The 19,768-nt window shown below is 43.2% G+C and overlaps 3 protein-coding genes across 8 annotated transcripts; 2 read left to right on the top strand and 1 right to left on the bottom strand.

The window, feature by feature from the left end:
- Window positions 1-800: 800 nt before the first annotated feature.
- On the bottom strand, window positions 801-5,151 carry LOC117761322 (cytochrome c oxidase assembly protein COX18, mitochondrial). 3 transcript variants are annotated; one of them, XM_034585094.1, is made up of 8 exons: window positions 5,022-5,151; window positions 4,049-4,500; window positions 3,660-3,760; window positions 3,371-3,525; window positions 3,187-3,302; window positions 3,002-3,109; window positions 1,681-1,877; window positions 801-1,328 (listed from the first exon to the last, which is right to left on the bottom strand). In XM_034585094.1, exons 2-7 carry the CDS (start codon window positions 4,475-4,477, stop codon window positions 1,716-1,718), a joined length of 1,071 nt encoding a protein of 356 aa, XP_034440985.1. In that variant the 5' UTR covers window positions 4,478-4,500; window positions 5,022-5,151; the 3' UTR covers window positions 801-1,328; window positions 1,681-1,715. The 3 variants fall into 3 exon arrangements, with proteins under 3 accessions (XP_034440985.1, XP_034440983.1, XP_034440984.1); XM_034585092.1 differs by lacking the exon at window positions 801-1,328 and having other exon boundaries at window positions 1,548-1,877; window positions 3,002-3,108; window positions 3,185-3,302; window positions 4,049-4,493; window positions 5,018-5,139; XM_034585093.1 differs by lacking the exon at window positions 801-1,328 and having other exon boundaries at window positions 1,567-1,877.
- A 379-nt stretch (window positions 5,152-5,530) lies between these two features.
- On the top strand, window positions 5,531-8,847 carry selenot2 (selenoprotein T, 2). Its single transcript, XM_034585095.1, has 6 exons — window positions 5,531-5,760; window positions 6,356-6,466; window positions 6,569-6,695; window positions 6,785-6,872; window positions 7,929-8,064; window positions 8,504-8,847. The coding sequence occupies exons 1-5, from the start codon at window positions 5,558-5,560 to the stop codon at window positions 8,048-8,050; spliced, it is 651 nt and encodes a 216-aa protein (XP_034440986.1). The 5' UTR covers window positions 5,531-5,557; the 3' UTR covers window positions 8,051-8,064; window positions 8,504-8,847.
- A 5,478-nt stretch (window positions 8,848-14,325) lies between these two features.
- On the top strand, window positions 14,326-19,476 carry rnf4 (ring finger protein 4). Of its 4 annotated transcripts, none has more exons than XM_034585099.1 (8): window positions 14,326-14,477; window positions 15,318-15,601; window positions 17,488-17,665; window positions 17,775-17,854; window positions 18,015-18,027; window positions 18,115-18,229; window positions 18,370-18,421; window positions 19,023-19,465. In XM_034585099.1, exons 2-8 carry the CDS (start codon window positions 15,590-15,592, stop codon window positions 19,170-19,172), a joined length of 600 nt encoding a protein of 199 aa, XP_034440990.1. In that variant the 5' UTR covers window positions 14,326-14,477; window positions 15,318-15,589; the 3' UTR covers window positions 19,173-19,465. The 4 variants fall into 4 exon arrangements, with proteins under 4 accessions (XP_034440990.1, XP_034440991.1, XP_034440989.1 ...); XM_034585100.1 differs by having other exon boundaries at window positions 14,343-14,477; window positions 15,331-15,601; XM_034585098.1 differs by lacking the exons at window positions 14,326-14,477; window positions 15,318-15,601 and adding an exon at window positions 17,130-17,330 and having other exon boundaries at window positions 17,390-17,665; window positions 18,018-18,027; window positions 19,023-19,476.
- The last annotated feature ends 292 nt before the right edge of the window (window positions 19,477-19,768 follow it).

The following is a 19,768-nucleotide window of genomic DNA, read 5'->3' as shown; positions in this document are numbered from 1 at the left end:
TAAATTTCTGCATCTACGTTTGTATCTAAAGCCATTTTCAGATATGACTCTTTCAGAGTTTGTGTTTCACAGCTGAACAACACAACAGCAGGTTTTCTGCACAGGAAGTGACGTGTTACCTCTGCTGCAGAGGTCATGTGATCATGTTGACATCACCTGACACCGTCGTCAGCTCTGATCACCACAAACTCTCTTCACATCTTCGTCTGTGTCTTCATCGTGTGTGTCAGCACTTCTTCACCAGAGGTTTGTTTTAGTTTCTTCATGTTTGTGTCCCGTGTTAGAAGCTCCCCCCCACCCCCCACCCCCACTCACTCAGTGAATCAGTGGAGGATCCTCTGCTGTGTTCACACTGCTCCTGGATCTAGACTTTATACAGGAGCTCAGGAGGAGGAAGACAAACTGAGTCTGATCCTCCAGAGAAGATCCAGAGAACTGAGGAGCTCAGTCTGAAAGCAGATTATGTAAATAACCCATCTGCATGCCGAAGTGCCCTTGGGCAAGATAGAGTCCTACACACACGCACACACACACATCTGTGCATGTGTTCGTGTTTCTAAACTTCCCACCAGTAGCTCTCAGGAATTCAATTTTAGCCACATTTTAAGGGAACATAGACGGGATTGAAATTCAATTCAATTTTATTTGTATAGCATCAAACCATAATATACATTATCTCAAAGCTCTTTATCTATAAGCTCAAGACCTTAAAATTTATAGAGAAACCAACAGTTCCCATGTAATTTCTCTCTGATCCCCGGTGTAAACATAAGTAGACATAACATGAGTACACAACATATTAAGTACTCTCTGGTCCTCCTCTGGTCCGAATCACCAAATGGTCTTTGTCTCCAGGAAGAAGCTCCATCTTCTTCCTCCCATTGAGGACCTGAGGGAAGACACCCAGTATCATCACCATCAAACATCCAATGAGCAGCAGCTGTGTTGATGTCAGAGGTCACTCATAACCACCGCAGTTTTTATCATTTGACTTCACTGACATCAGTCGATGGAGGAATGCTGTCCTCTGATTGGTTGTTCCTCTGGGGCTGACGTTCAGTCTGAGGTTTAGATTCAAAATAAAACTTCCTCCATCGCTCTGATTCAGTTCCAGATTTCTATCGTTTCAACAAACATGTAACAGGAAGTTAGGCGATGGAGTTTCCCTCACTTCAGTTAAAATGTTCAGCTAAAACAAAGTGTTCAACGTCGTTCATTGTTCAAAAACAAGGATTTAAAAAATGCTGTGAGATCGTTTGTTGTTCTCGTCTCACCGACGATACTAGAAGAAAAAACTGTCTGACTTGATGGCTGGGTTTTTTTTACTCCTCCCCTGCTGCCGTCGGCAGATCAAGACTCAGTCGGACCAAGTCCACCTCGAACTATTGTTTAGTTTTTCTGCAGGACGCTTAGTGAGAAACAGGAAGTGATCCTCGGTCCAAGGTAAAGTTAGTTCAAACGACAGAACAAGATGAAACTGAGCATCAAACATGTTTAGGACAAACTGATGACATCACCTGTTGACATCACAGCATATGTATCTGAACAGAACGTTGATTCACTGTACATAGAGTTTTATTGACTTTACATCACTTCCTGTATAAAACATAGTTTCTTCTCATTGGTCCATTCTGATGTGAGGACGCGGAGCAGGTCACAAATGTGAAATACTTCATGTGTGTTTTTCACACCATATGATTTGCAGTACTGTGTATTTATTTGCGGTATTTGTTGACGAGGGCTGAAAGCAGGTCTCTGTACGGAGTCTCTGATCCAGGAAGTGGTCGTTTGAGGAGTTTGTGAATCGCAGGAGAACGAAGGACGAGGTTGTGACTGAATCCAATGAGACTGGAGATGAACCAGTACAGAGACAAGCTCTGTAAAAAAGAAAACACACACATAAGTTAGAGACGCACCATCTCTGCAGGACTTTCACAATAAAACTTCTTGTGAAATGTGCTGGAGTGAGCGGAGCTGCAATTCTTTTTTTTTCCATATATCCAGAGTTCATAGCGAACTCATCCTGACCCAGAGAACAGCTGCACCCTCAGTCAGAGTAAGACACAAAAACATATCTGTAACGTGTCTGACTGTACATACATAAACATGTGATGCTGAGGAATGTAAACAGATCTGAACATGAAACTGTAGAAACCTAAACTGTTTCAATAACCACACTCACAGAGGGGACTAATGCTAACCTGCTCACATGCATTTGTTCTAGAACAGTGGTCACCATCAATTCATATTTACAGCATCTGTTCCATGCACAATATTTATCTTCTCAGTTCAACTATATATTCTGCAGAGTTCTGCTACTGCTGTTTTACAGAGGCTTTGACTTGAATATGGTCATAAATATGATTATTTCCATGTATAAAAGTGTAATCTTGTTTACTCAAATAAATACCAGTACTACACAGAATGAAGCTATGCATCTCCACTCCTGCAGATGTTTCACAATAAAAACCCTTTTTTTTCACCTTTTTAATGGATAGGACAGAGTAAGCTTGTGAGAGGGGATAGAGAGAGGGGGGGGGGGAGGACATGCATACATGGCCGCGGGTCGGAATTGGCTATACGGTGCCCCAAAACCCCTTTTTTTTGTTTTTAAAGAATGGATTTATTTTGAAATGCACACGGGAAGTGTTGCAGCCATTTATGTTTGTGACATTAATTCATCAGATAAACATTAAAACTCAGGTGAAAGATCATTTAGTACATAATCCCACTTTTATTGAAGGAAAGTTAGGGATAAACCTGCAGCACCGCCGCCAGTTGCAGACACACAGCGCGTGTGAACAACAGACAACCACACACAACTGATCTGCGGAGCAACTGCAGCCAGTGAGTCCAGAGAGTTACAGGAATCGACAGTGAAGGTTTTAGACATCGACCTGGTCGACCACTGGTCGAGGAAGAGAAGTACAGCAGTCTTTGGCGTTAATGCACCTTGACCGGACCAAGAAGAAGAACAACAAGCAGAAAGGGACGGACTCACCGAGGGGACAGTAGCAGCGATGGGAACCATCAGGACAGAAAACCCTCGGATGAAGTTCAGCAGCAGCTTCTGGAAACGAGTCGGATTCTGTCTCTGCAAAGAAAAAACCTAAAGAAGAAAACCGGAAGTTGGATCATTGCTGTCACAGGTCATGTGATCACACAACTGATGACAGACTGACTGACCTCCACGATAAGCAGGTTGATGAGTCCCACACCGAGCGGCAGGATCCAGGTGGAGTCAGGCGATGAAAGGTCAGGGAACCACAGAGCGCCCCCTGCTGCCAAATCACACTGCACCGCTGCACAAATAATACACAGGTTTAAGTCCTGGTCCAGGACTGATCCAGACTCTGACCCAGACACTTACCAGACTGATGCAGGCTCAGGTTTCGGAGCGCCACAGAGAGACTGACCCACAGAGGAAACTGAACCCAGACCAGCAGACTGGCTTTGAAGGGGTGACAGTTCTCTCTGACGTAGAGCTGAGAAACGATACGACGCAGGTTCTTCTTGAACTGGAACCTGGACACAGAATCACAGAGAATCCCAGAGCAGAGAATGACAGAAAGCAACAGACAAACAGAACAGTGGAGAAACACGTGTGTTTGTTTGTTTGTTTGTTGGATTATTTATTGCTTTGTTTGTTTGTTTGTTACCTGCTCTGTTTTTCCGTCCAGCCTCTCTCTCTTGCTCGGACGGAAACTTCGTATCGAAGCCTCTTCGCCAGCTCAGAGATCTCCACCTGCAGCGCCTCCACCTGCACATCACCTGGAGGTTACTATAGTTACCATGATGGACAACCAGGTACTTCATGAGTGTGTCACTGACTTCCTGTTTGTTGGATCTGTATCGTCATGGAGACTGAACTAAAACACTCAAATTGATGAGGAATCAATAATCAAACCCATTGTTGTTGTTTCTGTTCAGACTCATCAGCTGCTCATAACATGACTGATCTATAGTGTATATTGATAAAAATGTCAACAGACACTGACATTGATCTCTGATCAGATGGTGTATCAGCACGCCATCATCCTCAACTGACCTTGGAGATGATGACCAGCTGGTAGGCGGCAAGCGGCAGAGTGATGAGCGTCCTGACTGACAACGTCACCGCTACGATACTCAGCCACCACGGCAACCCGCTCACCTGCTGCGCGCTCACCAGGAAGTGCTCAAACAGGTGAACTGGAGCTGAGTCCGCCAGGCTGCCGCACCAGCCAGATGCACCTGTAACCACACCTGCTGCATCATTCGCCACATCACCACCGCCAACACCTGACGTCATCCTTACAGGTAGCCTGTGGCGGGCTGAAGGTGGACCAACACTCGCACCTGCACACCAGGTGACACATGCAGGTGACTTCCTGTGGATCACAGCAGAACAGACTCCTCGAGCGGGAAGCTGCAGGAGGCGGAGCTCCAGGAAACCGGACCTCGCCAACCCCCCAACACTCAGCATGGTCACAACCATCCCCCCGCCGCCACACCTCAGTCCTGAAACACAGAAACGAACAGGAGGGTTACCGAAGAACCTGAACACATCACACATATAGACATGTAATCCGACATGTAGTTCACCTTTTCCCTGCTTTCTTTCACATTTACCTGTCGTTTTACTCCTGCTGGTTTTTACTGGAACTGCTTTGTAAATGTGTGAGTCTGTTTATTTCCTCATCCAAGTGATGCAGAACGTTTTGCTTTTATTCTGAATAAAACAACTGATCTCACACTTTAACAGCTCCTCTTCTGTTTCCTGCTGATTTACTTTCTGACACTGGACATGTATTTCCTTCTCGTTTTGAGTTCTTTCACAAATAAATCACAAACTGTGGTTTCAAAGTCTTCTCAGTAAACTGTCAGATTGGATCAGGACCTGGTCTGATGTGGTCTGCATCTGAAAACATGTTGACACGTTTGAAGGTGGATTTCAGGCAGAGACTCAGTTGAACCCTCAACAGGAAAAACGACCGGAAACGAACTTCAGCACAAGCGGAACAAAAGGCTGATGAACGCACCTTTGTGACGTCAGCGGTCAAACGTCAGTTTATCTTTTATTCTTTCATATTTTTCTTCTTTCACCTTCATCCCTCCATCCACCGGCAAAGCAGCGTCCCGCACTTAAGACGTCACACCGTGTACCCGCGCGTGGCGCGTACGTTAGCCGTCACAGAGAGATCATACCATTATAGACTGTATATAAGGATCATACCATTATATAATTTATATAAAATAATACATAATAATTACTTATTAATAATTCTGATATAGTAGAATAAAAAAAAAACGTTATCAAAAAACAGATTAACCGGAAACAGAAAACCACCAAATTCATACAATTATAATACTTGCTCAATAAAGCACATCACTTTGTAATAATAATAATAATAATATATTACACTTTCAGAAAAGGCAGATAAATGAGAAAAGGGCAAAGGGGGGGGGGGGTCTCTGTGTGTGTCTGTGCGTTTGTACTGCAGTGTAATTTACAGACCCCCTTTCTTCGTCTCTTTTATTGTGAAGTGTTGAACCGGAAGCGGTGACTCAGTCAAACATGGCGGAGTACAGTCAGGGGGGCCTCCTGGCGGCTCTGCTGCTCTTCACCACCCTCACGGCCCGGGACGTGTATCTCGGCAGATCGAGCCCTCAGCGCGGACACTCTCCAGCCGACAGCCCCGGCCTCTCCTCGGCCACAGAGCCCGAGAAACCCGCCAAACCCTCCCTGTACACCGGCCCGGTGCTCAGGTTCCAGTACTGGTGAGTTCGTTAGCATGGTGGCTAACGGCTAACAGGCTAGCTAACACATCTGATCAATGATCAAAACAGCGAGTTTCTCTTTGATACCGACAGGTCTCCACCTTCACAGCCCTCTGAGATCATGTATGTTGAGTATTGATCAATACTGATCAATACTGATCAGATGGCCTCTTTATTTTAATAAATATTGTCTAGTTGTCAGTTTTCAATAAAACAAAGTAGTGAAATTAACATTCAGTAGCTCTGGTTGACAATCCTGCAATTAGCCAATCACACGCTCCCTCGAAACTTGTGGGTACAGAAGTGCACAGTTTAGCCTTTTATTTTGACGAGTCCACGACACATCTGTGCAATAATCCTGCTCTTTAATCGGTATCTTGATACTTGGTCGATGGATTATTTTAACGAAGGTGCTCACTAATACAGATTAACACATTTAAGAGAAATAAGCCTTTTGTGTGCAAAGAAGAAATCGTAGTTCTTTGAATTGAACTCGTGAAAAAAACAGTGTTTATATTTTTGTTGAGTGTACTTTTGTTCAGGATGAAAGTATAGAGGTCAGAGGTCATCAGCTGAGGTGTCTCCTCTTGTTCAGTATCTCCTGAGGTTACAGCAAAGTGTTCCAGGACTACTCTCTCACCATCAGCAGACTGTACCCGGACGTCCGCATCGAGGGAGAAAACTACCCCCCCACCCCCTTCAACAGGTGAGCTGTAATGAACGTCCTCGAATGTTAAACTTGGTGAAGGTAAATGATCTTCATCACGTTGTTCAGGTGCAGCCCATCTCAACCCTCCCTCTCCCCCAGGTGTGTCGGTCACATGACCTCCTACCTGAAGCTCGTCTCCATCCTCCTGATCGTCAGCGGTCAGAACCCCTTCCTGCTCCTCGGTCTCCAGACGCCTCGAGCCTGGGTCTGGAGTCAAGACAACAAGGTATCTATTACCTCCGTTACTATGGAAACTGATGCTGTAGCTGGTTACCATGGTGACAACTGAAACCTCACATGACTGATTTTGTTCAGATCTTTTCCTGTCTCATGGCCTTCTTCCTCTGTAACATGATGGAGACTCACTTCCTATCGACTGGAGCCTTCGAGGTCACTCTGAACGGTGAGTGTGATTGGTCCAAAATATGACAACACTGAACGGTGGGTCTGAAAATGTAAAAAGTTACATTCCAATTACTTAGAAAATGCACTGAACAAATATGGCAACTTTACCTTCAGTACAATAATGAGGTATAGATATTATGCCAGTGGGAACACAGAGAGAGACAATTCCTGAACATAAACATTTCACAACAAAGTTCAAGGTAAGTACTGAACACAAGATAGTCACAAAGTAATGAGAATAAAAGGATTTGTTCTTTCCATTTGTAAATATCAGCCCAGAATGAATGTACCACACCACATGAGAAGAATATATGTTCTGTCGTTTCAATGTCATTTTCACAAATCGAACACTGATTATCATCAAACTTACATGGAATCAAAGTCCTTCTTTGGATGGATCAATGTCTTCATAATTCAGATTCTAACCCTTTTCTGCTGTTTTTTACGTCTGAAGAACGGGTCACGTTTACTTCAATTATGTATCGGATATGGCTGCAACACTGTTTACCCCTGAAACTACAGAAGTGTTTAGTGGACTCAAACACTTCACCCCCCGCCATCATAGTGCTGAGTAGATAATGAGTGAATTTTCATTTTTGGGTGAACTCTCCCTTTACTGGTGGCTTGGAAGGTGATGTTAAAAGGTTTCTAGTTCCTTTTGCGTTTGTCTCCATGCTTTCTGTTCCACAGTAGTCATGTGTAAGGAGAGCCTTAGCCTTGGCGTTAGCGTTAGCTTCATACATGTTGTGGTTAAAAGTGGCAGAGTTCACTTACAGGATGCTGAATGACTTGTCTTATCCACTTGATATATGTTACATGGGAGCAACAGGGAAACGTTCTTGTGAGTTTAAAAGTCGATATTATTCAGTCTTCAAGGTTTGCTACACGGAGCTGTTTACGGCACGTGTGCTGCCTCTGCCATCTTGCCGGGAAACCTGAGTTTTGTCCAGTAAATGCAGCCTAATTTCAAGGGATCTAAAAGGTGTACCAGTCGTCCCCTCTCTGAATGTAACTTCCTGGTGTTACCATGATTATCGTCCCCTCTGTCTCTCAGATGTTCCCGTTTGGTCGAAGCTTCAATCGGGTTACGTCCCGAACATCCAAGAGATTTGTCAGATCCTCGACACCCACCTGAAGATGAACCAGGTTGATCACATGACCTTCTCCTCCACTTAGATCAACACACACAGGTAAATACACACACACACACACACACACACGTATCTCCATAGTTGCGAGGACACTCATTAACATAATACATTCCCTAGCCCCTAACCCTAGCCATTACAACTAAAGGTCCAACCCTAAACTAAACCTAGGGTTAAATCATCTGGACAGCCCCCTGGTGGCTGGCTACAGTATAGGTCATATACCCTTCATGTTAGCAGATGGGACATGCCCCAAACAAAAAAGGGTTGGGTCAGCTGAGACTGACTCAGGATTGGTCGAGAAACATTATCATTATGGGCAGACAAAGAAGTTGTCTTCCTTTTTTAAAGCTTCACATCTGGTTCCTCTCTTCATTCTGCTGGACTCTATTAAGATTGGTGGAAGAAAGTTACCCTCTAAAAAAATCTCTCTGTCTCCCAACCCCCGTCTCCCAACCCCCGTCTCTCTCCCTCCCCTTAGCCGTGGTGCGTTCAGGTGTCCCGGCTCAGTGGGCCGTTCAGCCGGTGGCGTTTATGAAGGTCTGGCCCTAAAGCAGACTCTGCGGGGCCCGGCCGGATGTCCCTTCGCCACGAAACGAGCGCTCCCTTTGCATCTGGTCACAGCTCAGCAATACAGTACCCACAATGCACCTGGTCACAGGTGGCTTATGCTGAAGACTGTTGGTTCAGGCTCATTTTATTTATTTAGTACGGTACCAGTGTTAGCTTCATGCTAACATGAAGTAGCAGACAGGAAACAGAAATAAACTGATGAAGTGTTTGTTTTCATGAACGTTGTCTAAATAAAATCTAAAATGTATGAAATAAAAGTTTCAGTTGGTTTTTCTAACAAACTCATCCCAGACTTTTAATGTGAAGGTCCAGTTATTGATCACATTAATCACGTTAACAGATAAAATATTGATTTAAATAATTTACTGTTTTCTGATCAGTTTTATTTCTGCTCACGCACTTGATATTTCATCCCTAAAATGTCCACCAATAAATAATCAATAATCAGGTTTGAGAATTGATCAGTGAAATAGATTTGTATTGGGGTTAATAAACCTGGTGCCACTCGATGAGAGGGGTAACCTGATGGTCTCATGTGGAACCTGAAACACAGGACATGTTTGAATGTTTCCATGTTTATTTAACACTGAGGACAACACGGAGAATGCTTGTGGACAACACAGCGGACAGGTTAGGACAACATGAATACCTGAGGACAGAAATTCTATTACAGTGTGTTTATCTGATAAAACTGAACAAATTTAAAGAACTGATCCTTCTACACTTACCTCACAGCCATGTGTCAGTACAATACAGAGAAGTTATCACAGCTTCACTCCCACACTAGTTGATAACTTTGTTAATAGAACAGCAGCCTCATTAAAAACAACCGTGTCACCTGCTAAAAAAGAAGAAAGTAAACCAGAGGACATAAGCTCCATGGTTTGATTCTCAAACACGTGTTTTAAAAGATCACGCAAGCTGGAGAGGAAGTGGTGTTCCACCAGTCAATATGATTTTAACCTGGCCTGGAAAGATAGTCTGATAAATTACAAGAAGGCACTTAGAAACCCAGAAGCTCCTATTATTCATTATTAGTAGAATAAATAAGAACAACCCTAGGTACCTCTACCGCTCTGTAGCTGACAGAGTCACAGCTCTACTGATCCATCTATTCTGCAGTTAACCAAAGTTGGTCTTCTAATCCATGTTATTGTATTTAAATGTACCGCCCCCTGGTTTTTACAGTTCTTTTATATATCGCATTCAGTGATTTTGTAACCTCTACTATTAGGTTGGACAGAGTTATTCTAGTTGGTGATTCTAATATTCAAGTTGATGACGTCTCCTGCAGTTTTGCTGCTGATTTCTTAATGTCACTGAGTCTCTTAATTTTATTCAACACGTGTCTGGACCCAGGGTTTAAACATTCAACACACTCAATTTCCTCAGAAGAGCTACCTGTTACTGATCATTATTGTGTTTTGTTCAATCTGTCTTTTGACTTAGTTTCTCTGCCCAGTAAACAGCTCAATTGTTCTCAGACCTTAAATCACCTCAATGCTGAAAGGTTTTCTGCAGCTTTTGATCCGAGCATAGCATTATCTCTCCATGCAGATGTGGATTATCATATCCAAGCTTTTAACACACACTGCTCCTCCATTTTAGACAAAGTGGCTCCTTTTAAAAAGCGATTGGTCCCCTCCATAAACCTGCACCTCCTGAGGTGCCTATATTATTAAATAAGGACTGCATTAATTTTTCGCTCTTTTTTAGTAAATAAAATCACAAATGTTAGAGCTAGCATTACCCCCTCCTCCACTCCCCTCTCCACTCGTGTAAGTCGGCCATCAATTTTGGATTCTTTCTCTCCCATCTCCCTGCAAGTCCTCCCCGATCTGGTGGGTAGTATGAAACCATCCTCCAGTCCTGTCGATATCCTACCTACAACCATGCTAAAAAATTAACTTGAGTCCATTAGCCCATGTCTGGCCTCTATTATCAACAGCTCCCTGCAATCTGGCAGTGTCCCAGCCTATTTTAAACAGGCAAGTGTTCAGCCGCGCCTGAAAAAAACCCATTGATCCATACCTCCCCAATAACTACAGGCCTATATCTAAGCTGCCATTTATTTCTAAAATCCTAGAAAAGTTCCGATCGGGTTTCCGCCAGAAGCATTCAACTCAAACTGCACTTCTTAGAGTCACCAATGACATTATGATGTCTGCTGATAAGGGTGAATGCTCCATGTTGGTGCTGCTCGATCTCAGTGCAGCTTTTGACACGGTGGATCATGATTGGAAGGCTTAGGCAGTGGGTGGGTGTCTCTGGGAGCGCCCTGGACTGCTTTTCCTCCTATCTCTCTGATAGGAGTTGTTCTGTGTCACTTGGTCCATACGTGTCTGAAACTGCTGCTCTTTCCTGTGGTGTGCCGAAAGGGTTATGTCTTGGGTCCTTTATTATTTGCTATATATATGCTCCCCTTAGGTCATATCATTAGCAATTTCACAGATATATCCTATCACTGTTACGCTGATGATATTCAGCTGTATGTGTCTTTTAAGCCTGATAATGCAAAACAAACTGTCTGTCTTAAACAACTGCCTGGTTCCCATTAAGGACTGAGTGTATTGGGTCCCTTTCCTCAGCTGTACGGTCTAACCTAAGAAATCTTGGTGATATTTTTGATCAGGAAATGCATTTTGATCAACATATTAATTCTTTGACTCGTTCTTGCTTTTTTCAGTTAAGAATTATTGTAAAACTAAGGTCTATTGTATCAAAACCTGAGCTGGAGATGATTATCCACGCTTTCATTTCATAGCGTTGGCTACTAAAATTCCCTGTTCACCTGCCTCAATAAGTCATCTTTCAACCGTCTTCAATTGATTCAAAATGCAGCTGCAAGATGCCAACCAGGTCATGCCTGACGACTCACATAACACCTATTCTATCCTCTGTACATTGGTTTCCTAACAGGTTTAGGATCCACTTTAAGGTCCTTGTTTTAACTCATAGAGCCCTGCATGGTCTGGCACCGGAGTATATTGTGACCGTCTTCATCCCTATATCACCAGTAGGTCACTTAGGTCTTCTGACGAGGGTAAACTGGCTGTCCCCCGAACTCGATTAAAAACAAAAGGGGATCGTGCCTTTGTTTGGCACCCTTACCCTGTCTGATTCTTTTTAAGGTATTTTATTAAAAAAATATTTTTACCATATGGCTACTGTTTTTATTGCTTTATTTTACATGTTTATGTATATGTGTGTATATATATGTATTTTAAATGTACATATATATTCTATGTGTATATGTGTTAACTTTTTATTCTTGTGAAGCACTTTGTGAATTTTGTTTCTGTGAAAGGTGCTATACTAAATAAAATAATTATTATTATTATTCCTCTGAGGAGCAATCATTTCATTAACTTTTTAACAAATAATATTATAACCGTCAGGTAAACGATCCACCACCTCCTCCCCATGAACAGCACAGATACATGGTCTAGTCCAGAAACCATAGAACCACCTGTAGCACCAGATTTATATCTGGACCGCTTTTCTTTTATTGATCTTCTGAACTGACGTCACTAGTTTCATCCTCTGAACCAACAACTTGTCTATTGGACTTTGTCCCAACTGGACTTTTAAGGAAGTTTCCCCCCTAATTGACAGTTTTATATTAAATCAGATTTATATGTCTTTGTTAACTGGCTACGTACCACATGCTGAGACTGGAACAACATGTAGGGATCAAAGGAACATTAGACTGGTTTAAATCATATTTATCACAGATTTCAGTTTGTTCATGTTAACAATGACTCCTCCATGCACACACAAGTTAGTCATGGAGTTCCACAGGGTTCTGTCCTTGGACCGATACTCTTCACCTTATATCTGCTCCCTTTAGGCAACATCATCAGAAAGCACCTCGTACACTTCCACTGTTACGCAGACGACACACAGCTGTACATATATGAAGCCTGATCAATCTAATCACTTAGTCCAACTTCAGGAACGTCTCAAGAACATCAAGGTCTGGACGACCCAGAACTTCTTACTTCTAAATCTAGACAAATAAGTTATATTATTATCAATATTAATACAAATATCATATTGTTACCATGGTAAATATGAATATTTATATTTATACATTTTAATATGAACCAACAACATCATCAATATTCACAGATTTTCCCTGTTCAGTGAGAAAGTTTGAAACCTGAACGAACTCTTCAGACCTGAAACACTTGCAGGGTGTCAGCTGACAGTAACTCCACTCTTCCTCCTCCCCCTCCTCCTCTTCCTCTTCCTTCTCCTACTCCACCTTCCACCCCTGTGGGTGGCGTGAAGCTGGCGAGGGGCGTTCTGGTGTGGTGTTGGCATGTTGGAGGTTTTTGCTTCTCTGCAGAGCAGCTTCCACCCACAGCCTGGACTGACCTGAGGATGGGGAGGACCTGCAGAACCTCCCCCCCAGCAGAGGGGAGTAGGGTAGGGAGGAGGGAAGTCTTCTCCCCCTCCTGCCTGGATGGGGGAGGAGGGGAGGGAGAAGTCTCTTGTTTTAAGGAAAGGTCGGATCGGAGCTGGACTCAGTTGAATCAGCTTCGACTCACCTATCACCTGTTCTTCCTGTGACAGTGACAACATAACAGGAAGTGGAGCCGACAAACCTGTTGTTCTTAAGAGTTTTTCTCTCTGCAGCAGGTCCCTGTCAACACACCAACAAATAAAGAACCAGTTACATAGACGTTCACCTGCTCGTTCAGTGTTTAAACAGGGAGTTGTTCATAATATTGTGACCTTTCAGCTTTCAGCTCAGTGACAAACAGAAACCTTCATACAGATGAATGAAGTATTAGACCATACAGGTGTAGTATTAGTCGGTAAAGCTGTAGTATTAGACCGTACAGGTGTAGTATTAGTTGGCAAAGCTGTAGTATTAGGCCGTACAGGTGTAGTATTAGTCGGTAAAGCTGTAGTATTAGACCGTACAGGTTTAGTATTAGTTGGTAAAGCTGTAGTATTAGGCCGTACAGGTTTAGTATTAGTTTGTAAAGCTGTAGTATTAGTCTGTACAGGTTTAGTATTAGTCGGTAAAGCTGTAGTATTAGACCGTACAGGTTTAGTATTAGTTGGTAAAGCTGTAGTATTAGGCCGTACAGGTTTAGTATTAGTTGGTAAAGCTGTAGTATTAGGCCGTACAGGTTTAGTATTAGTTTGTAAAGCTGTAGTATTAGACCGTACAGGTTTAGTATTAGTTGGTAAAGCTGTAGTATTAGTTTGTAAAGCTGTAGTATTAGGCCGTACAGGTGTAGTATTAGTTGGTAAAGCTGTAGTATTAGTCTGTACAGGTTTAGTATTAGTCTGTACAGGTTTAGTATTAGTCTGTAAAGCTATAGTATTAGACCGTAAAGGTGTAGTATTAATCTGTACAGGTGTAGTATGAGAACCCAAGGTGAACAATAACATTATTAACAATAATAATAATAGTTTTATTTACCTTGCGCGGTTTGACTCTCTTAGACTTTGCAAAGGTAAACTGGTTGTGGGTCTGTGACATGTGATCCAGGTACAGATACACACACAGCAGATTTAATGTTCACATCAATAACTTATGATCTGAATCAATAATCGATAATCACATAACAAATTATCACTCGTCAATTTATTGATATGCTTTAATTAATATTAATAATCTTTGTTATTGATCAAAATCATCTGAGGAGCTGCTGTGAATCAACCTGTACTTCACGCTAACAGGCAGCAGGGGGCGCCGACGCTGGTGTAAGTGTATCATTTATGTCAGCGAAGAAGAAGTTCCGGAAGCGGCGGCGGTAGCGGCTAATATTAGCATCAGCTGATCGGCGGGAGTAAATGTTCGTTAGGGAATAAACCTGCAGCTGCTTCCTGTGTCGTCTCACCGGTCCACTGAGGGGAGCTAGGTAAGCTAACGGCTAACTACTGCTTCAGGCTTGTGTTCAAAACTGTTTCCGTCCAAACTCTTTGACTCATTCCAGCTCAGTTCACGTGTTTATTAAAACATTAAACATGAAAACGTCTTAAATAGCGACCGATGTTAGCACAGCAGCTACTAGCTAACAGTAGCTACGCTCAAACAGTTAAAGTGAAACGCTCCTATTCGTAGGAAAAGAGTTTAAACGATGTCCACATGCGAACATACGTCCTTTACGTTGGCATTGAACCATACATCCAGTAGAGGGCAGCGCAGAGTTTGTGACGACAACAAATGACGACGAGGAGGTTGTGAAGAAGTTTCTACTTCCTCTTCTTCTTCGCCTCTTCTTACTGATCCTGTAGTTTCTTCTCCTGTAAAACTTCCACCATTGTTGACATTTCTTCCTCATTTCCTATGGTCGCAGCGTTGCCTGATGGGAAATGTTGAAGTATCGTACCAGAAGCTTAAAATTATTGTAATTTGAGTAAAAAATCGTACACGACCAGAGCATTATTGATCGTACAGAGGGGGAAAGTATCGTACAAATACGATAATTATTGTACAACTGGCAACACTGTGTGATCGTCTCACTTGAACTATTGGCTATTGGTTTTGTATCTGTAAGTTTTATTGAGCAAATATACGAACAAAATGAATCCAGAGTACAAATAGAAGACGGTCAGTTCACATAGTAACGTAATGTAACGTTGAGTTTAAATGAGCCTTTAGCCCGAGGCTAACTGATGGCCCATGATCCTGAATCAATTCTCTGAAGGTGCTGTTTGAACCCTGATCAGTTTAATGTGATGAGTATCTGATGTGTCAGTTTCTGTCCTCAGCGTCCTGGTGTCTTCAGCGTCCTGGTGTCTTCAGCGTCCTGGTGTCTTCAGCGTCCTGGTGTCTTCAGTGTCCTTGCGTCCTCAGCGTCCTGGTGTCTTCAGAATCCTGGTGTCTTCAGCGTCCTGGTGTCTTCAGTGTCCTTGCGTCCTCAGCGTCCTGGTGTCTTCAGCGTCCTGGTGTCTTCAGTGTCCTTGCGTCCTCAGAATCCTGGTGTCTTCAGCGCCCTGCTGTCCTTAGCGTCCGTGTGCCTCTGATGACATGAGCAGTTCTGTGAGTTTTCTTCTTCTCTGATACTTAGATTTTGATGTGCTGAACATGTTTCATCAATTCACTTCAATAAGTTACGACTCTGACATCATCACAGTGACATCATCATCACGACTGTGACATCATCACAGTGACACCTTTGTCACGACTCTGGCGTCATCATCATGCCTCTGATTGGTTAACAGGCTCTATTTAGGTTTTAATGAACTAGGATTATTTGTTATATATTAGATTTTTAACATATTGAATACATATTCAATATGTAAAAAATATATTTTATCGTTATCGCGATATCAACATTCGCAATATACATGTTATATATATTCATATATTATATACATATTGACGCTCTACATGTCAATATATTTGGCCAATTAGATGCCCTGCTGCCCTAGATAATAAAGATATGAGATATTCAGATCAATGACGGGTTCTTCCGGGCCACTAACACCCGTGGACTCGAACACAGAGGTACCGTGGTACCATTGACAGCGCGAGTGGAGCCGCCTGCCTCGCTGTGCTCCAGGGGAACAGCCTCCTCTACCCCGGCAGCAGGGCCCGCTGGGGCTGCTGTGGGGACAGGAGATCTGCTCATGACCCACATCTCCACACTCAAAGCATTTCCTTAGCCTGCAGAGACCATGTAGAACCGTCCTCATGTTTGACCCGGAATGAAACCTCCAGAGTTTTGGTCGGAGAGTCCAGGAACATAAAGACCCGTCTCCGCAGAGATTGATTGAATCTTTACATCCCAGACTCACTGACCAGAAACCACTCGCCATCTTCCCGAAGCGCCTGCTCCAGTGCCTGGCTGGAAATAAACGGGGGGACCCCGGACACAGATGGAACACACCGCCCGCAGAGACACTGGAATCAGCGACAGAGGCAGCAGCCCAGAGGACGCCATTGCTGCCAGGAAACACGGCTCACTGTCCGCCAATCAACCACAGACACACTAACAACACAACCACTAACAGCTACTGCACAATCATACAATATACACAGTTAGAAAGAAAGTAGAGAAGTTTGAGAAAATACACAAACACTCACACATACTTGAGAGAGAGAGAGAGAGAGAGAGAGAGAGAGAGAGAGAGAGAGAGAGAGAGAGAGAGAGAGAGAGAGAGAGAGAGAGAGAGAGAGAGAGAGAGAGAGAGAGAGAGAGAGAGAGAGAGAGAGAGAGAGAGAGAGAGAGAGAGAGAGAGAGAGAGAGAGAGAGAGAGAGAGAGAGAGAGACCCTCATGTTCTGGGATCATAAATAAGCTACACAATTATTTTATATAAGCAACCGCTCATAGTGATGAATTTAACTCGGGGGGGCGGACATGATCACTAGAAGTTTCCACAGAAGAATTTTGTCTCGAAGAGGCGCAGCGAGATTTGAAGGAGCCGCCTCCCAGTCGTCTATTCTCTCTTGATTCTCTTCTTCCAACAATGATTCATTGATGGAAAAAGGGTCAATTTTCTGAATATCTTTAGTTTATTATCTCGGGCAGCAGGGCTCCATCTCATTGGCCAAATATATTTACATGGCACATGGAACATTTATCGCAGTTCAAGTCTTTTGCGATACGTATATTGCACATGTTGATATCGCAATGATACTAAAGACACATAATTGGCGAGACTGGGATTGAACCACTGTTCTTGTGTTTTGTGGACGACCCGATCGATCCCCTGAGCCACAGCTAATTGGATGAACTACCAATTGCCTTGAAATCACTTGACTCGTGTATTATTGATTGAACTTTAACTACTGATTGGAAAGTTAGTGGTCGTTCACTCAAACAGTTTTGTTTCAAATGAGGAGTCAGATATGATGACCAATCAGCAGTAACTGTTCTAGTGGATAAACCCCACCCTCTAGTGTGATGTCGTCTCTTTTTCAGGCTCACAGGAAGAGGAGGAGCACAGGAAGTCCTGTTTGTTCCCGACCCAGCACCAAGAACAGCAGAGCGGCTAACGCTAACAGAGTGGCTAGCAGGATGGCTGATGTTAGCAGCACACCTGATGGTGACACTCCCCCCTCCACAGAGACCATTGATGTGATGGACAACGCTGAGGACAGTGAGTACAGATCAATACTGCCACAGATAACATCTGATCAATGAGTTACTGATTTGTAACACAGGGTGTATCAGTAACTGATGTATTTATCAATAACTGGTGTGTTCAGGTGTGGAGGAGGTGGTGGATCTGACCTGTGAAGGATCAGAAGCTGCTGTGGTCGACCTCACAAACAACGACTCAGTGCTGGTAACAACGAGTCAACTAGTCAGTCAGTCAACGAGTCAATCAACTAGTCAATTAGTCTAGTCAGTCTTTCTTCCTCAGATTAGTGTCAATAATCTAATAATCAAAAAAATCACTAAGTGATTGTCACGTGTTGATTCTTCTTGCTTCTTTTTTCTTCCAGCTGGTGGACGAAGGTAAAATGTTTTATTGTGAATCTACTGACATGTTCTACTACATTTTAATGACCGGGACATTAAAACATCTTTGGTGTCTTCCATCAGGTCCTCAGAACAGGAGAGTCCCCACAGGTGAGAGTTACATCGTCAGCAGTGATGAAGACGAGGACACGCTCCCTGTCCTCAACCCTGCCACCATGTCCTCTGTGCACACCTCCAGGTATTAGACCTATTAGACTTATCCATTATCATATTATCTTTGTATCAGAGCCAGGTATTAGATCGATCCATCATTATATTATCTTTGTATCAGAGCCAGGTATTAGTCTCATCCTTACTGACAGAATCTGTTTGTTTCAGGTCGACTCCGGGGACGATCAGTTGTCCTGTTTGTCTGGACTCGTACTCTGAGGTGAGACACGGCCTCAGAACATACTTGCAGTTAACGACGCGTAGGCTAACGTAAGATGGCTGCTTCACGTAACCTGCGTCCTTTTGGTGCATTGCTTGTGCTCGTCCTTAGAAATGAATGCATCGGGTTTGCAAGATGCAGAACCTACATAAAGTTCAGGGCAGTAGTGAGTCGTTGACGGGGGCGTCAGGAGCACGTCGTCAGCAACAGAGATGGCGTGTAACCAGGTCCAGAATTACACACACTTTGTGTGATGTGTTGTCGTTTTTTTCTGTCTTGATTCTATCATTTACCAAATGTGGACGTCCTCGGGTTCCTCCGGACAGATGTTCATGTTTGTTTATGTTTACCCCACGCGAATACGAAAGTGGCAGAAAGATCTGACTCAACAGATTATAGAGCGGAACACTGAGCCCTCTACTGGAATCGTCCAGTAACAAGCAGTACCTAAGCAAGTATGTGAACAATAACGTTCACGACACAGCCGGTTGTCTGCGCTTACGCGTCGTTGAACAGCAAGTATATCTTGGGCCTAACACACCTGTGATACACCTGAACATCATGAAGGATCCTGAGCTCTGATTGGTTGTATCCTCCACAGATTGTAGACAGCGGCCGATTGGTTGTTTCCACTAAATGTGGTCACGTGTTCTGCAGTCAGTGTTTGAGAGACGCTCTGACATCATCACACACGTGTCCTACCTGCAGGAAGAGACTCACCCACCGCCAGTACCACCCCCTCTACATCTGACGTCACCAGTGACATCACCATCAGATGACTTTTGCTGCTGAAACTTTTTTATTTCAAGTTTTTTGTATCAGAAACATGAAGCCTTCAGTCAGATCTTATTGATAATTGATTGATAATTTATATTTTCAGTTTTCATCTGATCGTTTAAGTTTATTTGTTAAAGTAAAAATAAATACTATTGATTCTGTGGAAAAACATTTTTTCAAGTTTTGATTAAAACATTGTCAGAAGAACCACTTGAAGAACTGGAGTCACTCAGGTAACCTGTGACACGTCAGTGAAACATGAAGTGAAATGTTTCACTGCACAGCACTGACTTAAAGGGGGGGGGGTTCTTGAGTCCACAAAACACTGTCAGAGCAGAATCCAATACAATTGTAAGTCAGTGGAGACATAATAAAACTACAGAAAAAAAGTAACATGCCTCCATACATCTCCCGAGTCAGTAGAATCGAAACAAGGTCATTTACACTGTTTTAAAGCCTCACAATCTCTGATATCTTCCGTCGAGATGCGTTCAGGGACCATCGGAAATGCAAAGTCCGCAAGCTGCTGGACTTTTAGGCTTAAAACATTGTGTAAATTACCTCGTTTTA

This window comes from Hippoglossus hippoglossus, chromosome 5, assembly GCF_009819705.1.
Source record: "Hippoglossus hippoglossus isolate fHipHip1 chromosome 5, fHipHip1.pri, whole genome shotgun sequence".
NCBI lineage: Eukaryota > Metazoa > Chordata > Actinopteri > Pleuronectiformes > Pleuronectidae > Hippoglossus > Hippoglossus hippoglossus.
Note: the sequence above shows the minus strand (reverse complement) of the source record. Positions and strands in the feature narration are given on the sequence as shown.